The sequence below is a fragment of the Crocodylus siamensis genome, chromosome 3 (genome assembly GCF_052110815.1).
Source record: "Crocodylus siamensis isolate JL-2025a chromosome 3, ASM5211081v1, whole genome shotgun sequence".
In the NCBI taxonomy this organism is placed as follows: domain Eukaryota; kingdom Metazoa; phylum Chordata; order Crocodylia; family Crocodylidae; genus Crocodylus; species Crocodylus siamensis.
In genome coordinates this window covers 40,313,021-40,336,944 of record NC_143397.1, presented here as the reverse complement: position 1 = coordinate 40,336,944, position 23,924 = coordinate 40,313,021, and the positions used below count along the sequence as shown (strand labels likewise).

The window sequence follows — 23,924 nt, the reverse complement described above, 5'->3', positions numbered from 1 at the left end:
GGCATCTGAAGGTCTTTTCAGGCCAAAATGGAGTCACCTTATCAATGTAGAAGTCTCAGCATCTCATGGCTACTGGAGGAGGTTTGGTTTTGATCACTTTTTTGTGACTTAGATACAATCAAGTTCCACTTACATCATGTTTATGAACCTAGTTGACCCTAGGTACAAAAGGGGCTAGCTGCGTTAGTCTGAAGCCATGGAAAGTGTAGGGCAGAGTAGCACCTTCAAAACTGGTCAGAAATGCATGAGCTTTCATAGGCAACAATCTACTTTGTCAGATGCTATGAATGGACTGGCAAAAAGAAACAATTTTATATAGAAGGGAAAAGAAATGGAAGTTAAGTAGTCTGTTGCTGGAGAGATGTCATTTGAACTTATGACAAGGACAACAGAATCCCTGTGGTCATTACTTACAGAGCCCAGCTCAAAAACCTTAGACACGTTATTAGTGACCTACAATCCCCCCTGAAGAATGATAGTCATCTCAAGATAGCTTTAGGGAACAAGGCCATCCTGGTTTACAGGCAGCCTCCAACCTCAAAAAAATGTCTCTCCAGCAACAGACTACATCATTCCAATTCCCTTTCCCTTCTATATGAAATCTTTTATTTCTTCTAGTTCATTTATACTGGCTGACAAAGTTGTTGCCTACAAAAGCTCATGCCTCTCTAAACTAGTTAGTCTCTAAGACACTACCCTGCCCTGTCTTCTTGTTGACCCTAAGTGAGTTTTCCAAGGTCACACGTGATAGAACAGAGACATGAATCCAAATCTGGAAAACTGGGTCAAGAGCCCTAACTCTGGGTCTTCCTTTTCTTTAAATTAACAGATTGTAGGCAGACATATCTTTTTTTTTCCATTTTTTTATTAATTCAATTAAACATATTTTTGATAGAGCACCAGCTTTTACAATAATCGACATGTGGCTTTCATTTGGCTATACTCATATAATTCTTACTGTGCAATTTCCAAATGAAACTGTGTATCATTTCAGTAATAAGCAGATGTTTCTTGGAAGCACTACTGTTGTAAAATTGAATTGTTTACCTTTCTTTAAATGATGATTTGATAGAAACTTGCTCTAGCAACACAGACAACTTTTTCAAGAAATATGCAATTAATACATTTTACATTAGATTATTGCATTTCTGTGACCATGTCTTTTTCTGGGATGTATATGAGAATCATTCCTTAATATAACATATTGCTGGGCTCAGTACAACAGCATGTCTGATAGCACAAACCTGCTTAAGACAGTTATTCTCAACCTTTTTAGACTTGAGTCACTCCTTGTCAGACTCAAGGGACTCCTTCATAATTTTTGTGCATTGAGCAGCATCCATTAAAAAACGAATACACTGTAACCTAATAAATCCAGCACTCAAAATTCCAGAATTCTCAAAAATCCAGCACTGCAGGCAGGTAGTGTTGGCTGCTCCCAGGGCTGCATCAGGGAGCAAAGCAGAGGGAACTGTAAGTGGGTGCAGGGCACGAGGTGGGGGGTGAGGCTCTTGCTGCAATGTGTACCCTGGGAGGGCTTGGGGAACTGTGCTGGGCTCTTCCCAGGGAGTGCATGCCCCTGGATCTGCACACCAGATGAGAGCAGGCTGTTGCCCACCCCGAGCACCAGGAAGAGCCCAGTGCCACTGCCGGCCTCAGCCGGCAGTGGCAGCCTGCTCTCATCCAGCGTGCAGATCCTGGGGCACATCCCCCCTGGGAAGAGCCTGGCATAGCCCCTCAGCCCGCAGCCCTCCCGTGGTGCACATAGCAGCAAGAGCCATGCCCTGCCACCCTGCACCCCACACCCAGACAGTTCCCTCCACTTTGCACCCTGCTGCAGCCCCAGGAGTGGCTAACATCACCTGCCTGCAGCCGGTGGGCTATACAGTGTCCCTTCCCCCACCCCTTCCCTAGCCCCAGCCTCACTCATTCAAAAATCCAGAATTTTCAAATTTCCGGTGGATGCTAGGTCCCAAGCATGGTTATATTGTATATTTATTATGGTACTTACCTCCTTGCAGAGAGGCCAGGCAGTGGGGGCATGGCAGTTTCCAAGCAGTGATGAACCTGAACCTGTACTTATCTCCTCATACCTCATGGTACAAAAGATCTCATGCCTCCCAAGGAAAAAATCTTGTGCCCTAGTATCCTGGTTGAGAATTACTGCCTTTTAAGTCCTGCCTTTGTTGGTCACTGGAGGCTTCCTCTGTTGTACTGGGATCTTTGGGTGATATGGAGGCACTATTGTTGCTGGAGAAAACAGCCTATGGTTCAGAAAAGCTATGGATGCTTGTAACAGAGAGCCTGGGATAGCCCAGTGGGAGAGACAGGGCACAGGTGCAGCTGGACTACCATGGAGCCCAGTTAGCAAGCCTAATTAGACGGGACCTGCAGCCAACCCTATGGAGTTACCTGACCAGAAAAGGACAGGGGTTGGGAGAGAGATGAGGCAGGGCAGGTAGCCTGACCCTGGAGATTGAAGAGGGAAGAAGTCCATAGCGAGCTGCCTGTTGCTGAGAGGTGGACCGTGAGCATGCAATGCCTGAAGGCATCAAGTGAAGGGCCGGCAGCAGATTAAGATCCATGGCTAAATAGGACTTGAGTTAAATACCTGGTTTAGTTGTAGCCAGAGGTCTTATGTTTTGTGTTATAGTCTACACCCAGTGGTTTGCGTTTTGGACTATTAGAGGTTGGAGGAGGTCCCAGTAGTGCCTGTGGGCACACCAGTGTCCTGTACCCATCAGGGGCCCAGGAGCCCAGGACATGAAATGAGCTGTGGCCTGAAGGCAGGCAGCAGCTGAGAAAGGGCCAAAGTAGGCTCAGCATCTGGAGAACGGCAAGAGTTAAGGGCCAGAGGGGCCAGCAACACAAGAGAAGACAGAGAAAAAGGCTCCAGAGGACACTTTAGAGTTGGAGCCAGGCAGGGATTGTGGGGCATCAAAGCCACCTGTGGAACACAAACCTGTTACAATACTTTATACACATTTCACATCCAGTTTTTCTAGTCATAGATTAGAGAAATCCTTGGATGGCCCAGAATTGGAGAAAAAGGGTGGGCTTTCCTGAGCTGTTCTGAGTGACCTTCTGGCACACAACCCAGAATCTGGTACCTAACATGGTTAATTTGATTAGTTCTGAAGCCTTGCCATTAAATATATTATTTCATGATACATTTCCAAGTCCAATAATTTTTCCACTGTCTCACAAATAAAATTCAACTTGTTAAATTAATGGGAAGAATATTTCAGTATATGTCTTTCACTGATGTTATTAGAGCAATTAATAGCCTAAATATGCTATTGTGCCTGTAAAGCATGAGAAAACTTCAAGACCTCAGCCATACCAATATCTGAGATTTTGAAATTACAGTTACCTTGCCGAAGTTATGCTACTTTTTAATTCCTAGAATATGTCACCAGCCTAAGGGTTCTTTATTTAGGGATTATGAAAAAAATCTAGTTTCCAACTAGACATATGCAAACATTCTTGTACTATACACCATAATGTGTACATAATGTGTGTATGTGTATAAATATATGCATATATATGCCTGCTTTTCTAATGTTTCCTCCTGAATCCATACATTTTTGGCACATCTTCAAAAAGAAAACTTCTGTTTTATTTTTCAGCACAGAAAAGTGGTATTTTTTTAAATATGGAAAATTTCTTTCCCAAGCCCTTGTATGTGGAGGAAACTATGAAATACCTGAGCCTTGTAAGTCACATAATTCTACAACTCCCTAATGTATATGCTGCCATCTATTGGGGGAAGGAGAGGGAAATTTCATGACTGGATGAAGACATGGCAGGAGGCTTAAAAAGGACAAAACTACGGTACACTGCTGTGCCAAATTAAGCCAATGGATTCACTGCTTTGGTGAATTAAGCCCTTAAAGAAGTGTTCTAGCCAGCATGAACTAGAGAAGCCCTTAGGCTTCTGTAATTCATATTGTGGGCTAGTTTAGCTTCCATATAGTTTAGGGACCATAAACAGGAATGATGGTTTAGAGCATGGTTTTCAATCTTTTTCCATTTGCAGACCCATTCGAATTTTTAAGTGTGGGTATGCACAGCCTTTTGATTGACCATAGTCATCTTTCATGGACCCCTTAGACATAGTCTGCAGACCCGCAGGGGTCTGTGGATCACAGGTTGAACACCAGGGGTTTAGAGCAGTGTTTCTCAATCTGTGGGTCGCGACCCAAAATGGGTTACAAGAATATATGAAAAGGTCATGGACAATTATGGAAAAACATGGAAAATCACAGATTTTCTCCTGTAAAGGAAAAAAACAAGGGAAATTGCAGGTTTCCCCTTACAGGTTGGCAGGAGGCTACTTAAACTATTTACTGGTTTGAGACCTGCCGTCAATGTTTACAAATGGGTCCTGGTACAAAAAAGGTTGAGAACTACTGGTTTAAAGAAACTTTTTCTTTGCCCCCTATGTCTTTCACCTAACAGAGCTCAGCCGGGGCATTATGGCCAATAGTAAAATATCTATTTTAATATTTTGAATCCTAAGATGAATACCGTACTTTGAAGCTGAGCAATGTGAAATCAGCTTTTTTCCTTCCTTTGCCATGAATCCCATAACTTCCCTACTCTTGGGGCATAATCCAGCTAGCAAAGTTAATGAAATCAGTCGTTTCATTCACTGCAGTGTGCTTTGGCTCAAATCATTAGTCTCCTGTCTTCCACCTCCCTGTGTTAAATACGTGTACTCCTGCCACACCCAAGAATAAAACCGTTATTTCTTCTTTACAGCAGAAAAATATTGTTTTCACTGTAAGACATCTTGGAGATGCGGAAAGAATTGCATTGAAACTTGCCACAAAAATTGTTTGAAGTCCAAAGATAATAACAAAAGTTTGGATGAGGAGCATGGACAGAGAACATCCAGGGAATGCCAAAAGAAAGCGAATGTTTATGAAACTTATAAAATAGGACTGAAATGTAAACCCATAAAGAATCCACTGCTATACCAAGTTTGGGATTTTCTAATGGACTTGAAGCAGGTTGGCTTTCAGTGGGTTTTCACAATCTATCTCACTCCTCTGAAAATCCCAACCACCATACAAGAACTGAAAGCCTTTTGTATCTTATTTTTAAGGGCCAGGAGGCCTGGAGCTGAGTAACCCTGGGTGTGGCATTTAACAAGGAAAAAACCCTACTAGTCAGTAGGAAGATGGTTGTGCAGGAGTGATTCAGGTGATTCCAATGAAAGCCAGGTGGTCTTAAGAGGGCTGGAAGCAGGGTGCTCAGGAAGGCATGAAACAAGCACTTTCCCATATTTCATCTATAAATGTATCCCATCCTCTAAAGTCTCTAAATCAAATATAAACATGGTGCAAACTATTATAATGGAGATGCTCAAGATAACTGAGTAATAGAAATGCCCATCATTTATATACTGCTTTTCCTTGTTGAGGCATTTTGCAAATATTAGTATATCAATCCTCCTGATACCCCTGTATGAAAACTAGGTAATTATCAGCTCAAAACTTTAAATGTAGATGGGTAGATACCTTGATCTAGGCAGACTCTTAACAAAATGGCCTCATTTCTGCAGGTGTTGAAAATTCACAGCTCTCACTGAATTTGAATGAGAGCTGTGTGCTCTCATCACCTCTGAAAATTAGGCCATTCAGCAAAGACCCCAAATATAGATTTAGCTACCTAAGTTTAGGCACCAGCCTTTGAAAATTAATCCCCATCTCCCAGACTAGAAACTTGGGATTTGGCATTAAACTTGAATTTAATTCCAATAATTTTATCGCTAAAATTAGGCACCTGGGAGAACATTTCTAAATATATGGATGAAGTACCATATATTCCCTTACTTGATGACTGCCTAACCCTGGAGGCATCTAAACTTGCTATGTACTTTCCTTTTTCATGTGATAGTTTTCTAGATATTTTAACTTCTTTGTCTGTACCTACCCACAACTATCCCAGCCTAGGTGTCTTTCCCCTGTCTGAGCCACACAGGAACTAGGTAGAGCAATGTCTATGTCTCCTGAGGGCCTCAGTTGGTAGCAATGCTCTGGACATGCTTAATATATATCAACCAGACTGGGCCTGTTCCAAAATGCATTTACTACCACTGTCTTTTTCAGAACTTAATACTTCTGAGTAATAGCCAGAAAACAGGAGAACAAGATTCAACTCCCACTTCAGTTCTAAGGTGTTCCACACCTTCACCCCCAACCTATCTTCCACTCCTCAGCCTGTTGAAGCTGGATCACTGCTGCAAATAATAAAAGATCCAGTTGGTCAGAGAGTGAGAAAGAAAACAGGAGACGGACTTCTGTGGCTCCCTGCACCAGCAAATGCTGGTAAAACTGGCACTGGCAGCAGCTTGTGAGATGGGGGTTTGGTGGGTTTGTGGGGGGTGGGGGTTGATGGTCTGTAGAGGATTGGTCCACCTGGGGGTTGGTGGTGGCCAAGGGGGTTAAAGTAACCTGGTGCCAGGGAAGCAGGTAGGGAAAATACAGCCTAGGGGCTGGGGCCAGTGGCTAGTCTTTCCCAGCCCTGGGACTGCACTAGGAACTTCAATTAGATTGGTCTTGCTTGACCTGATCTAAGTTAGACTACCTCCGAGTCACGTTTAACTGAGATTGGGCTGGCCATTTTTAGACTAATCTAATTGTCGTGCACTTCTGCACAATTCACATTTGAATCCACTGAACTAGGAAACTATGTATAAGGTCTGTATCTTGGTGAACTAAGTGAGATTGAGTAGCCACTTTGAACATGATCTAACCTCCCCCCCAACTTCCCCCAAAAATGTGTATGCATCCATATTGAACCTGTATTAAGCACCAAGTTTAAAATATAGGTAGTTTGGGTTCCCAGTAATACACAGACTGTGCTTCTCTTTAATATATTAATAATGCTCCATTATGGATATATTAGTCTTATTAAAAGAGAGCCATTCAGAACGCCTTGGCTCCCTTCCTCTCTAGACTATAACTTGCCTCCATCATCCATCCCAGCCTTGCTGATAGCAAGTTATCAACCCCAGTCAGACATGAGATACCAAACAATCAGTCAGATAGACTGAACAAGCATTGTTTCAGGAATTACATTTATAGTGCCAAATGGCTAGAGGACTTCCTTGTAGTGCTACACAAAGCAAGCGTACAGCTGTTCAAGCTGTTTGTAGGACTAAGAAAATGCTTAATATGCTACAAAACAGTAGCACTTTCAAAAAGCAATTTCTGGGCAGCACTATGACTTGTGGTGCTACATGTCAAGGATGGATCCAGAGGGGGTGGAGTGGCATGGTCTCACCCCCTCTTTCTAATCATGCTGCTGGAGCAGGCGCCAGGGACTTCAGTCTTGAAGAAGGTAAGCATTTCCACACTCTCTTCCCCTTTGTGCTCAAAGGCACATCCCCTTCCCTCTCCCTCTCCCTCTCCTCCCATGCCCAGATAGCACCCAGGGTGTGAGGGGAGCTCCTATCCACTCCAGCTGGGGTGCATGGGGGCTGCAGTCAGCTCAGGACTTCAGCGGCAGTGTGTAGGCACATACCCCCTCCCTGCCTGGTCCCAGAGGTGGTCCCTCCCAGCCTAGGGACAGGCATGCAGCAAGGGAACATGCCCTTTTGCTACTGCCATTGCTGCCGCAATCCCAGTTGAGGACATCCCCCATGTAGCCTAGCTGGAGCAGGCAGGCGTTCCTCACACTCGCAGGACGGCACCTGAAAGCAGCAAGCAGAAGGATGGGGGTTATGGGAGGGGTAGTGATGGAGAGGAGAGATAAGATGAGAGGTCCATAAGGAAGGGAAATGCTTACCTTGCATCTTAAGACCTTGGCTGCTGCTACTGCAACACCATCTGCCTGCTCCAGTGGGATGAGCAAGGGGCAAAGCCACCCCTGCAGCTCTGGTCACTGCAACTAGACCGCCGCCCCTTGTAAAATCTTGGCTCCATTTCTGCTACACGTAATGCCTGTACAGTTACATGTAGTGTCACAGGGGTCTCTGTCAGGGAGCCCTGCTGTCATGGCCACTCAAATGAGAAACTACTTTCTGCTGCTGCTTGAGCAGTCCTGGATGGAGCTGGGAGTCTTCAGACAGCAGAGGGAATTCCCTCATCCTAGGTCTTGCCCCCACTACCTGCCCATTCTGGTGGGTGAGGGAATTCCTGCCACCACTACAGCTGTACTACTAGTGGTGACAGGGGCTCTCTTCACCTCTGCTATCCCTGTAGGGCAGGAGGCAGGCTTTAGCATTCAGCAGCTGCCAGTTGATCATTGCCAGCCTGCCCCCTTCCCTGGCATGGGAGAGGACAGGCTGTCAGTGATCTGGCTCCCCTGTGGATGGAGGACCCAAGGAGTAACCTCTTGTTGCTCCCTGACTGGGGAGCTTGCCTTGATGTGACTTTGTAGCTCTCCAGCCAGAGAGCTCGTACACCCCCATAGCACTACATTTTTGTAGTGCTACAAAGTGCTGAGACATGTGGCAGTGTGGCTTTCATTGAGTTTCAGGTATGAAACCCTTATTCACAGCGTATCATTTTGTATTATACAGATCCATGAGTTAATGTTTTCAAAGGTAATCCCAAAAGAACAGTAACCCACCTTAGAAGTTATGAATTGTATCAAGGTTCACAACTTGAACTAATAGATTCTTTTTAAAAGTTAGCCACTTCTAATACACTAAATGTAAGCTTCCAGTTTCAATTTGTGGACAAATGAGTCCTCGTATGTTTGGCATAAATGTCCTCTATCACAAGGGTAGATGCTGAAGAGAACCTTCAGGTATTTCTTTCTCTCTTTCTCCCTGCAGACAATTTATCTGCATTCTCCCTAGGGGACTAATCGACTTAAATGGTTTCCAGATATCTTTGAATGGTCATGCTGCTTTTTTATTGCCCATCGTTAGAGAATTATTATGGCAAGAAGGTACTGACAGCCTGGCACCTAGATGGCCTCTAGCCTCAAGTTTACAAATAACCTACAACTAATGAAGTGGCAAGAAGGAGGTAGCAGAAAACTTGTTCTGAGCCAGACTAATCTTGGCATAAGGAATTTTTCTATTCCTGCGCTGTGACTGTGAGAGAGGGGCATCAATCATTCTTTTCCTTTGCCTCAGCATCAGCAAAATCTCATCCAATGGAACTGTTCAGCATGGTGGACAGTCTGCTGAGTTTGACAAGCCTTAACTCTGCTACGGTGTCTCGCTTAGAATTATTTTTTCATTAATTTTGCTGGGAAGAAGATCAGTCCTAGACTTGTTTGGCCAGCAATGTGAAGCCTAGCATCTCTGAATTTAATTCAGTTTTGCTAGAGGTCTTAATGTGTTGGTTGAATGAGTATCCTGTTACCCAAGCTGTCATGCCCTTGTCCTTGGTGGAAAATAAAGGTCATTATGACAGGGGTGGTTAATGGATACATTAAAGAAGAGAGAATCATAGAAAGTTAGGGTTAGACGGGACCTCAGGAGGCCATCTAGTCCAACTCCCTGCTCAAAGTGGGACCATCCCCAAATAGATCATCCCAGCAAAAGCTTTGTCTAGCCAGGTCTTTAATATCTCCAAGGATGGAGCTTCCACCATCTCTCTAGGTAACCTGTTCCAGGGTTTTACTATCCTCCTAGTGAGAAAATTCTTCCTAATATCTAACCTCAACTTCCCATGCTGCAACTTGAAACCATTGCTCCTTGTTCTGTCATCTGCCACCACTGAGAACAGTCTAGCTCCATCCTCTTTCAAACCCCACTTCAGTTAGTTGAAGGCTGTTATATCTCTTCTCTAGACTCAATAATCCCAGTTCCCTCAGTCTCTCCTCACAAATCATACCCCCAGCCCCATCACCATTTTTGACACCCTCTGCTGGACTCTCTAAATCTGGACTCTCTCCAATTTATCCACAACCTTTCTGTAGTGGGGTGTGCAAAATGGGACACAATACTCCAGATGTGGCCTCACCAGAGCAGAATAGAGGGGAATAATCACCTCCCTTGACCTACTGGCAACACACCTACCAATGCAGCCCTGTGTGCCATTAGCCTTCTTGGCAACAAGGGCATACTGTTTACTCATATTCAGCTTATTGTCCACTGTAACCCCCAGGTTCTTTTCTGCAGAGCTGCTGCCCAGAGGATATCAACTGCCCTCAAAGAGGAAGATGTTATGACTCTGTGTCTTGTCCTGTTTCCTAATCATATAGAATCATAAGCTAAGTGCAGACACTTGGGGAGGTTGGGGGGGAAGTTAGATTGGTTAAAAATGGCTACCCAGTCTAATTTAGTTCACTGAGGTGTGGACCTTACACTGAGGCCCAGGGATTGTAAATCAGTCTAAATCTATAATGGTACAGAACTTCCACACACATAGATTGGTCTAAAATGGTGGAACCCAGTCTTAGATAGACATGGATTGATGTACACTCAAACTTAATCGTTCTAGATTAGACTGGTGGATCAAACTTCTTTCTAGCTACCTGTACAGTCCCAGGACTGGGAAAACTCAGCTGCTGACTGAGCACAATTCTGGAGCTGTGCTTTTCCTAACTCTCCCCTTGGCACTGGGCTATTTTTAGCCTCCCAGCCTCTGCCCCCCACCCCCGACTAGCCAGCCCCTCATTAACTCTCCATCCTGCAAGCCACTCCATGTTGGTTTTATTAGCTTTTGTCACTGCCAGGAGCTGATAAAGTAAGAACCGGTGGGGAGAGAGGCAGGAGAGATGGCAGGGTAGGTTCACCAGGGGGATCAGGGGGCTAAAAATAATCCCTGGTATCCCCCAAACCCCTCCCCCAACAAGCCCCCCTGATCCTGCCAAACCCTCCCAGACCCCACGAACCCCCATGGTCACTGCATGAACCTCATTGCTCCTGCAAATGCCACCTGCCCCACCATCACTGTTGTAGATGCTGCCTGCCCCACTATTTCTGCCATGGACACTGCATTCACCCCTATCATTCTTGCAGATCCCACTATCCCCTGCCTGATCCCCAGGGCACCCCCAACCCCCAAGCCTGCTTACCCTCCCCCACCCATGTCCCCATCTCCCAATGGTCTAGGAGGGGGCAGTATGCCATATCCCTCTTTGCTAAATCCTGGATTCACCCATAGTATTGTTTAATGTGACAGAAGTGTTTTGGGAAAACTAGGCTACAAACGGTCATCATTTTTGTCATGAAATCCAATTGCCTGGCAATTGACTGGCAGACAGCATCAAGCCCCTGCCACTCCTGGGGCTTCAGGGGCCTGATCCTGTGGGACAACAGCCCTGGGTACCTCACACAGAGCCAGGGCATGTTTCCGCAAGCACAGAGCAGGGAACCCCAGAAAGCACAGGCTGCAGGAATTGTACCATAACTGAACAGATGTCTGCTGCAATGAACAAGCACAAACTATTAACAGGAGTTAAGACTCACATTTTTGGACATTCAAGGTGCAACAGGGGGCAAAAATGTCTGTTCGATCACATTTTGTACTGCCATTAAAGTTCTGGCACAATGAGGTCAATATCAGTTTTCAGCCCTACTGTTGTAAAATCGTACTTTGTGAGCCCATACAATAGGTCAGTTTCACCCACCCCTGCATGAGCAGGAAGGAATATTTTTCTGTCGCCTGGAATGTCAGGTCATGCAAATATTGCCTTCTGTCTTTCCTTATATGTGATTTGTTTACTAGAAACGGTAGGTGCCTCCCAGCACATGTTGTGAAAGAGAAAGTGAAATAATACATCTAAAACAATAAAAAATACCCCAAAACTCCAAGATCATCTCACATTCCCCTCCATGAAAATGCTAAGATTCAACTTCATCAAAGAAAAGGTCTATTCAGAGATAGTTTACTCTCTTCTTGCCCCCAGTATTGTATAGCAGTGCTTTCATGCTGCTATGATTGCATGTAATAATTCCATGGGTAAGCACCAGATCACCTGTGCTATGGGTTCATGAGGCCTTAGATAAGAAATCAGAGTTGTCAAGAAAAATTATTCTGCTACACACAGAACATGTTGTCTTTTGTTTATTTTTTTATGCTGTGACTCATAAATGCTGTGTAAAGTTCTGTTTTGTTTTGCAATACTGCAGAAAATGTAAATGAAAACCTCTGAAAATGTTATCTGGATCTTCTGAATATAAATCAGTATAGCAAGCAAAACACCCGGCAGTCAGCTCCAGGATGTGAATAATTGCAAATCTAGTGGTGACCCTTCTCTGTCTCCTGACAAAATGCCAAATTTTGCCCCACCTTCTTCAAAAGCCCAAGTAAATTGACTATGTGCTGCCACTACAATTATGGGCTATGAATCCCTTGCACATTGAGGATTTGTATCTAAAGCAGATCCAATACTTACTCTCACCTGCTGTTGTCATACCTGCCAAGCTGTTTTGTGCTACTACTTCATTTGCAATCTCTTCATGCAGAGCTGCACAAACCCATATAGATACTTTGGGTGCATCCAGATGAGCGAGCACGTGCCTGTCACAGCATCTCAAAGCAGTTTGAGATGATGCAAGAGGCACACTATGAACAAAAAACTGTTCCCTAAACTCTAATTTTTATACCAGTAAATCCCGGTACAAAAAAAAAGCATGTGGGGAAAAAAGTGATGCAGCTCCTGGAGTGTGCCCTGAAGCAACCAGAGACTGAGTCCTCCATAGAGATGCTCTAGCATCCACCAGAGCATGTCTATGGCTTTCATCTGCCCCTGCTGCCTCAGCACACTGTCTCAGTGTGCTGGAGCAAATAGGAGTGAGGCAAGGCTACAGCAGTGACTTGGACCCAGGCGCTATCACCAGTAAGTAGGGACATGGGGTGGAGGGGGTTTGTGTGTGTAAGTGGGTGTATGGGGTTTGTGAGGGGATTTGTGGGTATGGGATTTGTGAGAGGGGTTGACAGGGGGCTGGCACATGCCTGCAGCACAGTCCCACAGCAGCGCAGCACCACCTGACCCAGTATTTGCACATGGTGAACAGAGCTGGCCCAGCCCACCCTGGTAGTAAACAGGAGCTGCAAGTGGTGGTGGTAACCATCCTGGTCCTATCCAAAGGCATGCATTTGCAGGGTGGCCCAGGCCTGGCTAGGTTAGCTCAGGCCAGTTCCATTGTCTATATTCAGGCTCTGGGTTAGTCGTGTTAGGCGTCATGCCTTCACGGGCCTGTGCCTGCAGTGGGTCATGGCCCCAGTAGCCCAGCTGGCTAGTGCTGCCAGCACCAGGGTCTGTGCCATGGGGGGAGGTGAGAGCGGGCCTGTGGCTGTCCCCCCTCAAACTTCCTTGGCTGTCCCACATGCCCCATATCCCCCTCACACTTCCTGCCATTCCCCATATCCCCCTCAACCCCAACCCACACACACTCCCCATGTTCCGCACCCCCAACACACCTACCCACAAACCCCACCCCCCTCCTGCAGGCCCCACATCCCCCTACACCTCACAATCTGCAAGCCTAGCTGCCAGACAGGATGGGAATTGCAGGGACAGCTGTCCCCACATCATGAATGACTGGTGCTTCCCATGACTGGGGGGGCACCATGGCAGTTAGCGGCAAGCGGGAACTGCCACCAGCTGTGTTGGTGGGGGCGGGGGCAGGGGCAGTGACCACCCACAGAATCTGGTGGAGGCCAATCTCAGGAGGGGCACATGCCCCTCTGTGCCCCCCCACACACACATCGCCTATGCCCTACATCCCGGTTAGCGAAGGGGTCAGGGACGGCTCTGATTTTTCTACGAGAAAAAACCCAAAAGCAAACACCAAAGCATATATATATTTAGAATGTATTTTATTATGATGACAGAGGCATTGGTAGGCTTCCAAATTGCTTTAAAATGGTAAATATATCAATAAAACATTGCCCAACTGATCTCTCTTTCTGTCTCTCCATGGAAGAACGTGGATTTTGGGGTATTTTAAAGAGTGAATTTGGAATTTTTTATCAGAGAATTTGCAATTTTTAAACAAAGTCAGCAGGTGTAAGGGAGCTGATGCTGTTTCAGGTGGCAGCAGGTCACAGCCAGGCAGCAGCTCCCACTGCCAGACTGCTGCAGTGGATAGAGGGTGCAGGGGCCACTCTAGGTCAGGGCTGCTGCAGCAGTCCAGCTAGCACAGGTGTCCCAAGATACCAGCTGGCTAGACATCAGAAGCTCCTGAGAGCAAGTAGCCCTGAGTTGCTCACCAGGGCAGCTTTTTATACTGCTGGGACCAGCACAGGTGCTGGCCCCAGCCTTCAGCTCGCCCTAGCTGCAGATCCAGGAGGAGCTGGGCAGGGTCAGTTTACCACAAGTGGCCCAATTTGCCCCATACCAAAGTGTATGTTCAGGCACATGTGCTGAGGTACAGAACTCCAGCACAAATTTGCTATTTGAGCTACTGCAAGTGCATGTGCCCACATGTGTGGACATGCCCTTTAAGGCTCTGCTTAGAATTCAGGGGTCAAACAGAGAGTCAAATGGGATCTGTGCTTTCTTTCATTTTTTAAAATTAATATACCACTTACCATAGCTTAGTGAACCAAGTGTAACTAAATGCAAGGAGGTCTTTCCATGGCCATGCCTTCATGATATTGCCATACTAAGACAATATAAAGAATAGAGCAGGAAAGGACTTCAAGGCTGCATCCAGACAAGTGCAGATGTTTGATTCCCTGGGGACAAATAGCGGTGGTACACCTTTCACTGTAGCTACTTCCCCCGTGGAACACCCATGCCATGTGCACTTTGGCATATGGCAAGTTACCCCAGGGATGGTAGGGGAGTCTGAATCCAGCCCAGTGCTGGCTTCAGCAGCCTTACCTGGGGTCCTAGGGCTGCAGCTGTGGCAATCCTACCACACGGAACCTGGCTGGCAGCCAGAGTGTGGCTCCAGGCAAATCAGCTCTGCTTTCCAGCCACACGTCCTGTGTGTGCATGTGTTGCTCCATTTTTTTTTTTCCACATTTTATTTTCCCCCCCTGGATAGCTTATCTTCTCCAATTTCTCCAGCCTTTCCCTGTATCTTCTAGCCTGTAATAATTTTTTGTTGCTCTACTCTGATTTAATTCTAAGTTCATTCTGTTCATTTTTCCATTTTAATCAAGGTTATTTTGAACCTTAATCCTGTCCTCTAATAGGTCTGCTACTCCAGTTTGGTGTCACCTGCAGATTCAAATGAATGCTTAATTTCATTCTCACCTTAATTGAGATATTACATAGTACTGGGCCAAGAACCACAAATGATACCGCCTTCCAGTTTGACATAAACCCATACTTGTTGAGTTCTATTCCATCACTGGGGAACCCACCTTATTGTAAATTTCATCTATCCTATATTTCCATAGTTTACCTATCAGTTATTTGATTAGATGTTCCAGTAGGTATTGAAGTCCAACTGATAGGAGTTAAATATCCACAGGCAAAATCTCTGAAACACTGGACATTGCCCTCAAGTGGTTGGAGGTTAAACTTTCCTTCTGTGATGAACAACCATCTCCTTAAACACAGGGGCCAGTGAAACAGGGCATTGTCCACAAAACAGTGGTGTTAGGGCCTATTAACTAGGCTGTGTAAATAATTCTTTTCACTAAGACCTTCAGGTGCTAGCAGGACCATGGCAATGAGATAGAGATAAAGTGCTAAGGCAGCGGGGTGCAGGGGCACTAACATACCTGCCAAGTGGTATTTAGAGTCCAAGTTCACTTTATTTTGGGCCAATTTGCATCCATCCCTGTTGAACTACAGTGTTTTTACTGTGTTCAGGACCTTTTACATCTACACGTGGCTCAGGGCTGTTGATTGTAATGAAAATTGAGAATCTTGAGCTCCATTTTGAAACAGTGTAAGTCTATTACAAAAACAAAACACATGACAGGCTGTTGGTGACCTGCTAACACTCTTCCCCATAAAAGAATCTGTGAGTCATCAGTCTCCTTCTAAGCCAAAAACAATAACTAGAGTGCTTTCCTAGCAGGCAAAATAGATCAGGTGGCTGGCTCAGGTTTTCTGTAGCAGGAGTGTGGCACTATGCATGTGCTCTCATATATGTCTCAAACTGCCAGATCAGCAGTCCCTTAAAAGAGAACATCTCACTACACTCCTTTGTGACCTCTCCAGGGTAAACTAGTGTTGATAGGCTCTTGGGGGAGTTGCATCTGTCCTTCCTCTGTCATATGGAGGTCACTGTTATGCTAAGCATTATAAGAAAGAGGGAATATCCACAGATGCTTGGGATGCAGAGTGTGAACCACCGAGAAAAAAGTATGTGCATTACTTACATCGCCTGTAGATAAATATCTGTAAAGACACTGAACCAAGTGTGAATGCCAACTTGTGCATTTTTGAAGAAATGGAGGTACAGGCAAATAACACACAAATTCTATTATAAAAACATAGGATAAAACATAATTGTCCTATTTCTGCATTTTAGCCTCTGAGAGAGAGGGTTACAAATTATACCATTTGGGTCTGGATTTAAAAAAAGTCAGTCCTTTGAATTAAAGGACTGGTTTACTGTGATTCATTCCAATTACAAGCACTTCCTAAGTTTGGGGGTGCATGCATGTGGCGATTTGGTTCAGACTCCTTTCTATCTCTGCTGTAAGCAAGAGAGAGAAAATGAAATGTTTTCTATATTAGCAAGACAGCAATATTACTAATAGTTGCATTATTTGAAGATAAAAATAACAACCTCCTTAAAGGCACAGATTGAGTATGCGCTATTTAGAGAATCCGTTGTCAGTAAAATGATTGCTATAAAGAGCACATAAGCCTGAACCTTCTGCATAAGACCTCTTGTATTTTATGCCTCCTTATCTATTTCAGGTCTTCATTTGCCTAATTACTACTCTGAGGCTGGCAGAGATTTTCCCTGCAGCGCTCAGCTCTGCTGACTGCAGAGACCTTACCTGGCACACTAAGTTAGTGCGTCAGCATTCTAGGTAGAAATGAATGAAAAATCAATCAGGGCAACTGCAGTGGTAGCATATACAACTCTAACCTACTTTGTGCATGGTTTCCAACATTTCACTGTATACTTAGGCACTCTTTAAAATGGTAAGTGCATCTGAAATAAAATGTACCTTTTCTGGTCAGCCTGAGAAATATTTTGTCATCTTTTCTGCTTAGATCAAGCAAACTTAATGCCCTGTTTGTTAACTTGTAGCCTGGACTAAAATGACAAAAGCTCTGAAGGTATTATTTAACTGCTAAGGATAATGCAATCCATTACAACTGGATTGTATTATACAACAAAAATGGATACAATCTATATTAGTTTGGTGTTAGTTCATTAATAGACCAAAACTGGAGTAGTTCTGGAAAATCAAAAGTACACTAAAACATTTTTTGAAACACAGTTGGTGGTTATAATTTGCCATACATATACTAAGATGTGTATATATTTATGTGCATCATTTTATATTTTAACATTTGTACTTCTGCATAGATAAATATTATTTCATTTCCAGTTTCATTTAATACAAGACAAGTAAATCCAGTGTTAAACAGTTGTAGTCTTTAGCTCTGAAAATTACTCGCTATGGTAACATTATCAGCTCAGTTGGTTAAATATTTTATACACCCATTATCAGATCATATGGCTGTAACAAGTTGTGCACTGCAACACTGTAAATGTTTCCAAATTTCACAAGCCTCTCTGTTTGCAATGTCTTCACAGTGAAGAAGATTCTTTTGGCTTTTAAGGATGAAGAGTCTACTTTTTCTGGTGCTGATTTCTATCTGCTGTGCTGAACCTCACATTGGCAACTATACTTTGGACCATGAAAGAATTATTCATATCCAAGGTAAGGAAATATAGAAATATTCAAAAGAGAATATCAAGTTATTCAGATTCCTTAGAGAGATAATGCTGTGCTTAATGTTCTTTAATTTTTAGTTTTGCTGCATTGACTTTTTTTGTTTGCACTGTTAATATCTACTGTCCCTTCCTTCTTTTTTCTGTTGTGTTTCACTGTTATACTCTTAAGACATTTGGAAAATGAAAGTTGAAGTGCTTAAGTATATTTAAGAGCAGTTAATCAAGATACAACCTTGCATTTATTTGTGAGTATGAGATGGCATATTTTAAAATAAAACAGCATGCATCCTGAAGTAATAAGCAACTGCAATAGATTTAGATACCTTTATTTTATTGTGGAATAAATTTGAGTTAAGGCTGACACACAGCAAATATTCTCACCACAGAAATGTTGTAATGGCTGATCATTACTTAAAAAGACACAGTATAAATGAAATCAGAATCAGGCAACTCAAAGATCAGAAAAGAAGTAGCTTACCAGAAAAGAAATGTGTCTTTCCTCATAGCTCTAATTCACAAAATACATTATATTGGCCATTTGCATAATTCTGTTGGGTTCATTTGAATCCTAAGGCTTATAGCTGTAGCAGAATTTTAGTCTGCAGTACAATGCAGCTGTTTTTTCAGTCCCAGCTTCAGTTGTTGAGGGTCATCCTGTAAAAAGAAATCCCAGGGATTTATGCAATACGGATAGGCAGAACTAAGAGAGATTTGCCTTCCCTCTACTAGAATTGACTTAGATAAAATAGTTCTAATGTATTAATGTTGCAAAATTAAGAAATATGCTGTTTTACTCTTCCCTCTCTTTCTGTGTGTTTGTGTGTGTGTGTGTGTGTGTGCACGCGCTAAAGTTTAGTACCTTTTTTCTTGATACTTGGCAAATTGTCTTATTTGAGAGCCCTTGTAAATATCCAGTCAGATCAAGAGCTCCCGAGCACTTAGAAGTCTGAGGGCAGTCTGGAAGAGTTCCAGGTGTTCTGCACTTATTGGAAAAGACCCTTATATTTTCAAGGTCAAATAAGGAATTGCAGAGAGCTGGTCTCAGTGTTAAGAAACCCATACTATGAAGGTCAAACAAATGTGTGAATCAAAATCAAGACCTACTGCTGTTATGAGACAGTGAGACTTCATCCCCAGGAGTGAATTTTAAAATTTGACACTACTGTGTAATTAATGGATATGCCTTCCTTTCTCCTCATAATGCTTCACTGCTTTGTAGAACTGAAAATATTTCTGTCTTTTTAGAAGCTGAACCATTCTGGTGATGTAAATATTTAAACCAAATTATAAATAGTTATACATATATTTATCTTTTAAAGTTGCTTATATATCCACTTTTCTAATTTTTTTTCCCAATACATACAGTTTACTTAACATCAGTCTTTTGGTATACAACCACTTTGGTCTGTAAAAGAGCATAAGGCAAAATAGTTCAAAGTCAGCACAAATTTCAACACAGAGTACTTCCTAACACAAAAAACAGGAGGTTTTTGTATTCAACTCACTTCCTCAGGGTAAAGCAGAATATTTTTTATAAATGAAGTTTACTGTGAGACCTGAAGGTCAACTGATTCAGGGTCTCAGATGTAAAGAACACATGGCATAAAGAACATGAAAGGTTAGAATGCACACCTTACGCTTTTATTATTATTTTGCTAATTATTACTTTTATAGTGATACTAATCAGGATTGGGCTCCCCTTCTGCTCAGAGCTGCACAAACACATAGGATGATCTGGAAAGCAGCTAGAAATTAGTTGAGTTTGTAGAGTACTTGTGTTAAATGCTCCATGCAAAAAGCAGCAACAAGTAAAGGAAGCAGCAGTATTCTCCAAACATGAAATCTAAGTTTTAGAGGTGCTCAGCCCTGGGAAAGTGTATTCGGGTCCAGGCTGGAGGTAACAAAGGAATGGATAACTTTTAAGGTTCATGTCTAAAAAAGAAAGGTTATGAAGATAGCACTAGAAGGGACTAGCTGGATATCAACTGCAGTCCTGCATTATCAGAGGCCACTAGATCAGATAACCCGATCCACATGCAAATCAAACTCCATTTTAAAACGAGTTGGGTTTCATGTCCCCACTCTTCCATTAGGAAAGCTGTTCAAAAACTTTACTCCTACAAGAGTTTAAAAAAAAAAGCCTTCTAACTTTTTGCCTAAATGTCATGGCTAGTTAACACCCATGTGTTGTACCACATGTTATTCTTCCTTCTCTGATGCCTTAAAACCAAAGGTCAATAGCTTTTCTGAGTCTCCATCACATCTGAATTCTTCCTCAAATTGAAATGAAAACCTTATTTACAGATCTTTTCCTTTCCTATTTAACCTTTACAGATCATTAATTATACCAGGAATTCACAATGCAGATATTTGTACCTGTTGCATAAGCAACAATTAAAGGATTGTATTTTGTAACGGTGGTAATCTTCAAATAACTGACTAAATGTTTGTTCCATATGGGTGTGTATAGACAAAATGAGGGGCATGTGTGCATGGCACTTTAAAGTGGGTTAAATGCTTTTGTACTGCTTTAATAGTGTTGGGGTTTGAACGTGTCAGTGGTGTATTATGCATTAATTGCAGCAACTGTAGCACATTTGGTAGTGTAATGCACCTTAAATTACTTTGGGATGCAGCAAACTAAAACACCTCTGAGGAGTTTAAGTTTGCTGCCCTACAGACATAGAGTGAAGCACCAGGCTCCAAGAGGCTCAGGGACTGTGCAGGCTGCCTGTACAGGCAGCCTGGCAGCAGCCTGGGAAAGCAGACTCCACTGAAGAAAAAAAAAAAGGTGGAGAGCCTCATCCTTTTTTTTTTTTCCTCTGGAGCCTGCCTGCCTGCTTGAGCTATGGAAAGACCCAGTCCTTCGCTTCACAGCTGTGGTGCCCCTCAGGACTGCCCAAACTGGGTGCCTGTGGGTGGGTGCCACCTGGAGGGATACCCGTCACTGCCGCGGAGGGAAGCACCAGCCACCATCCTACCCTGCTCACCGGCATCTCGCCCTTCCCTCTATCTGCCACCGGAGAGGCAGGTAAGACACAGGGGTACATGACATGGGGGTTTACTTCACCCTAAATTGAAGCAGTGTTTTTAAAAGCCCACTACTTCAGTTTAGGGCCCCTGTTTCATCTACACATGCCCTAAATTTCTGTCCTGGAGGAATAACAAATTTTCATATAGCATCTTCTGCAGCTCTTGATTGGTTAGCAAAACTCAAGTTTAGCCTTCATTTGTTCCTATTCTCCATATAAGTGCGTGACAGAGAGACTTAGTCTGATTCAACATATCATCATTTAATCCAAGGGTCCACTTAATCCCTTTTCTTTAAAAGGCTCCTGTTACTTACCAACATGAAGTGTAAAATAGAATCATATTTCATTAACTCAGTGACTAGTTGTTGAAGGAATTTGTTAGCTATCACATCCAGGAATGTGTATACCCTAATATTACTAGTAGCATTTGTCTTACTGGCTAAGTACAAACACTCAAAAAGTTCGAGACTGAATTGATTCAGTCTTTTCAGTTTAGTTTAAGCTGCAGAGATTAAACTGAGAAGCAAGTGAACAGACATTCATTTTTGATTCAGGAAATGCAGTCACATGCCTGCAGTGACTCAGGCCAAATGCTGGGAGGCACTAGAGTATGGCTCCTAGCCTGCCAAAGGGAAGGGACTGAAGCTCCAAGGCTTTCAAGGCTTTACCCCATTCCCTACTCAAGCAGAGGGGGTGTGTCCAGGCCCTAGCCCAGGGCTAGCAGGCTGGGAGTTTAAATCCCCACCCTGGCCGAGGGGACTCCAGCTCATGTCTTCCTGGGCAGGGGTGCAGTGCCTGCCAGGCTTCTACCACCCAATCCCTGCTTGAGGAGTGGGGAGGGCAGGCCCTGCCAGGCTGAGGAGGGGGTAAGTCGGGAAAGGGTAGTGGCAGTGAATTCATAAAAGCTTGAACAAGAATAGTCCTTTCTCTGAAGCGAGCATGAATTGAACACAGCAATTTGGAATGTCAAGCACACAACAAAGAACAACCAAAAATCTTTGCCTACGATAAGATACAGCCCAGTAAAACACAACGAGAGCACACACAGCTTAGCCTAACTTAAAATGTAAACCAAGAAGAGAAGAAAAAGCCTTGCATAAGTCTTACATAATCCTGAGAGCAGAGTTTTCCTTTCAGCCAGGTATTCAGAAAGTCCTTCTTGGAGAATCAACAGGTGGTCTTAGGTGTTGGAGTGAAGGTCCCAGCACTCACAGGTGGCAGGGGACCAGTCCCTCCAGCCCGAGTTCTCTTCCTCCTCTCCCATGGCCTGGGGCAGCTGAGGGGAATTACACCCCCTCTCCCTCCCCTTATCAGCTGCTTGCCTCCGTCCCTGCCAGTGGTGGGGACTGGTGGAGTTTACTGGTTTCCAGCCTGAAGCTGTCCCTCTAAGGCTGTTGCCCCCTCCCCTCCTCACACACCCCATCCCTTGCCCCCACTTCCTCCACTCCAATGGGGAAAAGTCTGGCAAGGGCTGTACCCAGCAGACTGAGCTGTGGTCCTCAGCAGGGTTTCCCACCCCCAGCCCCTTGTCAGCCAGCTCTCACTGCTACTATTTGTGAGCAGAGAGGTGAGGCTAACCTACTGTCTGGAGCAGACAGCAGGGCAAAACATGCTGGGATGCTGAGGGAGTGTGATTTAACTTGAACTAGGAAGGGGTCTGGGACAGAAGTTTCATAAACCAAGTTGACCTAAATCAGTGAAGTCTGATGCTACATTCAACCAGGTTCATCTTAAACCAGTTTCAGCCATTTTAAAACTGGTATGTGCACACAATTTCTGTTCTGTTACAGGTTTAAACCAGTTTTGGAACACTTAAACTGGTTTATGTGTAACTTCTGTCCCTAACCACAGTCTATACCCTGGAAGTTAACATCTCCCATAATCTCATGGCTCCTGGTAGCATTTATTAAAGAGATCTCAGACTATATCCAGATCTGACTGTGGGGATCCATAGCAGACTATAAACTATCCCAGAAGAATCTCTTTTTAATATGATTTTGATCCCAAGCAATTCTGTGTTATCTATGCCATCACTTACTTACAGTCTAATGCATCATTAATGTGCAGTACCTTCCTAACACTTTTGTCTTTACATCTTTTTTGAACAGCACGCACATTCAGCATCTGTATTCCATTCAAGGTTGCTACTTCACTGTGTTTTTGTTATCCTTATAATTTCCGATTTCATGTCTTGCACAAGTAGTTATAGTTCTGCCACCTTTTTGCCCATGCTGCTTAGTGTAACAATATCATTGTTTATTTGGCTGTCATTAATTCTCCTAGTCAGATAGTCAGATTAGGTATGATGTTTTTGCTGATTACTGCTTTCTGGACTACTGTTGCCATCAAGGACTTTTTTTTTTCTTTTTCTGTCCCTCCTTCTACTCACTGGCATTTCCTTTAACTTTTATCTATACTTATCTGTACTTACATATCTTACCTTTCTCTTCCTATGTATTAGGACTAAGCAAAGAAGTTATGAATCTCTCTCAATCATCTGCTTTTGTTTCTTATATTAACCTTCTTCTAATCCTTAATCCCAGAAAACAATTACCCCAGGTACTTGAATGATAACCATCCTTATGTGAAGGACTCCTATTGGTTGAACATCCTGTAAATGTTTGTAGCACAAACCATACCTGGCTTAATCATTCTTGATTCAGGATGACTCAAGGGTTGTCCTGATCTAAAGGACAATCACTTGAATTTTCCTAATCTACATTTTTTATTGTTGCTTCTGCCAGGAAGTACGTTAACCTGCAATTTTATGGAATGTATGTGGTAACAGGCCTGTCAGTTCTTCTTAGCAAGGAATTTTCAAACATATACACCTGCTTCTACCTGAAGCTGACATAAATCTCTAGTTGTCCCCATTCCTGCTCCCACACATTTTTTTCTTTGTGTTTGTAGATCATTTTAGGCCCTCTTTCAATTTTCTCTGTTGTACTTTTTCTTCCTATAGCTCTAGCACTGGGCCATCTCTGTCATCAATTCCTCTTTTCATGGGGGACTAGCTTCCTTTTTTTCCTTTGCCTTACTATCATATGTTTCTGCCTGTTTCTTATTCCTATGTATCATGCCAATGCAGCAAAATTGTTCTTAAACCACATTTCCCTGCCACTAATTTAGAGTTATAGAGAATTAGA

The 23,924-nt window shown here is 43.5% G+C and overlaps 1 protein-coding gene across 5 annotated transcripts in view; it reads left to right on the top strand.

Annotated features, from left to right (window-relative positions):
- The window catches only part of HAPLN1 (hyaluronan and proteoglycan link protein 1), a 175,320-nt gene that overhangs the window by 82,646 nt on the left and 68,750 nt on the right, over positions 1-23,924 (top strand). For all 5 annotated transcript variants that reach the window (XM_090038218.1, XM_090038217.1, XM_090038220.1 and 2 more), the window contains exon 2: positions 17,606-17,732. In XM_090038218.1, coding sequence (XP_089894344.1) covers positions 17,633-17,732 — 100 coding nt within the window. In that variant the 5' untranslated portion in view covers positions 17,606-17,632. The remainder of the gene's footprint in view (positions 1-17,605; positions 17,733-23,924) is intronic.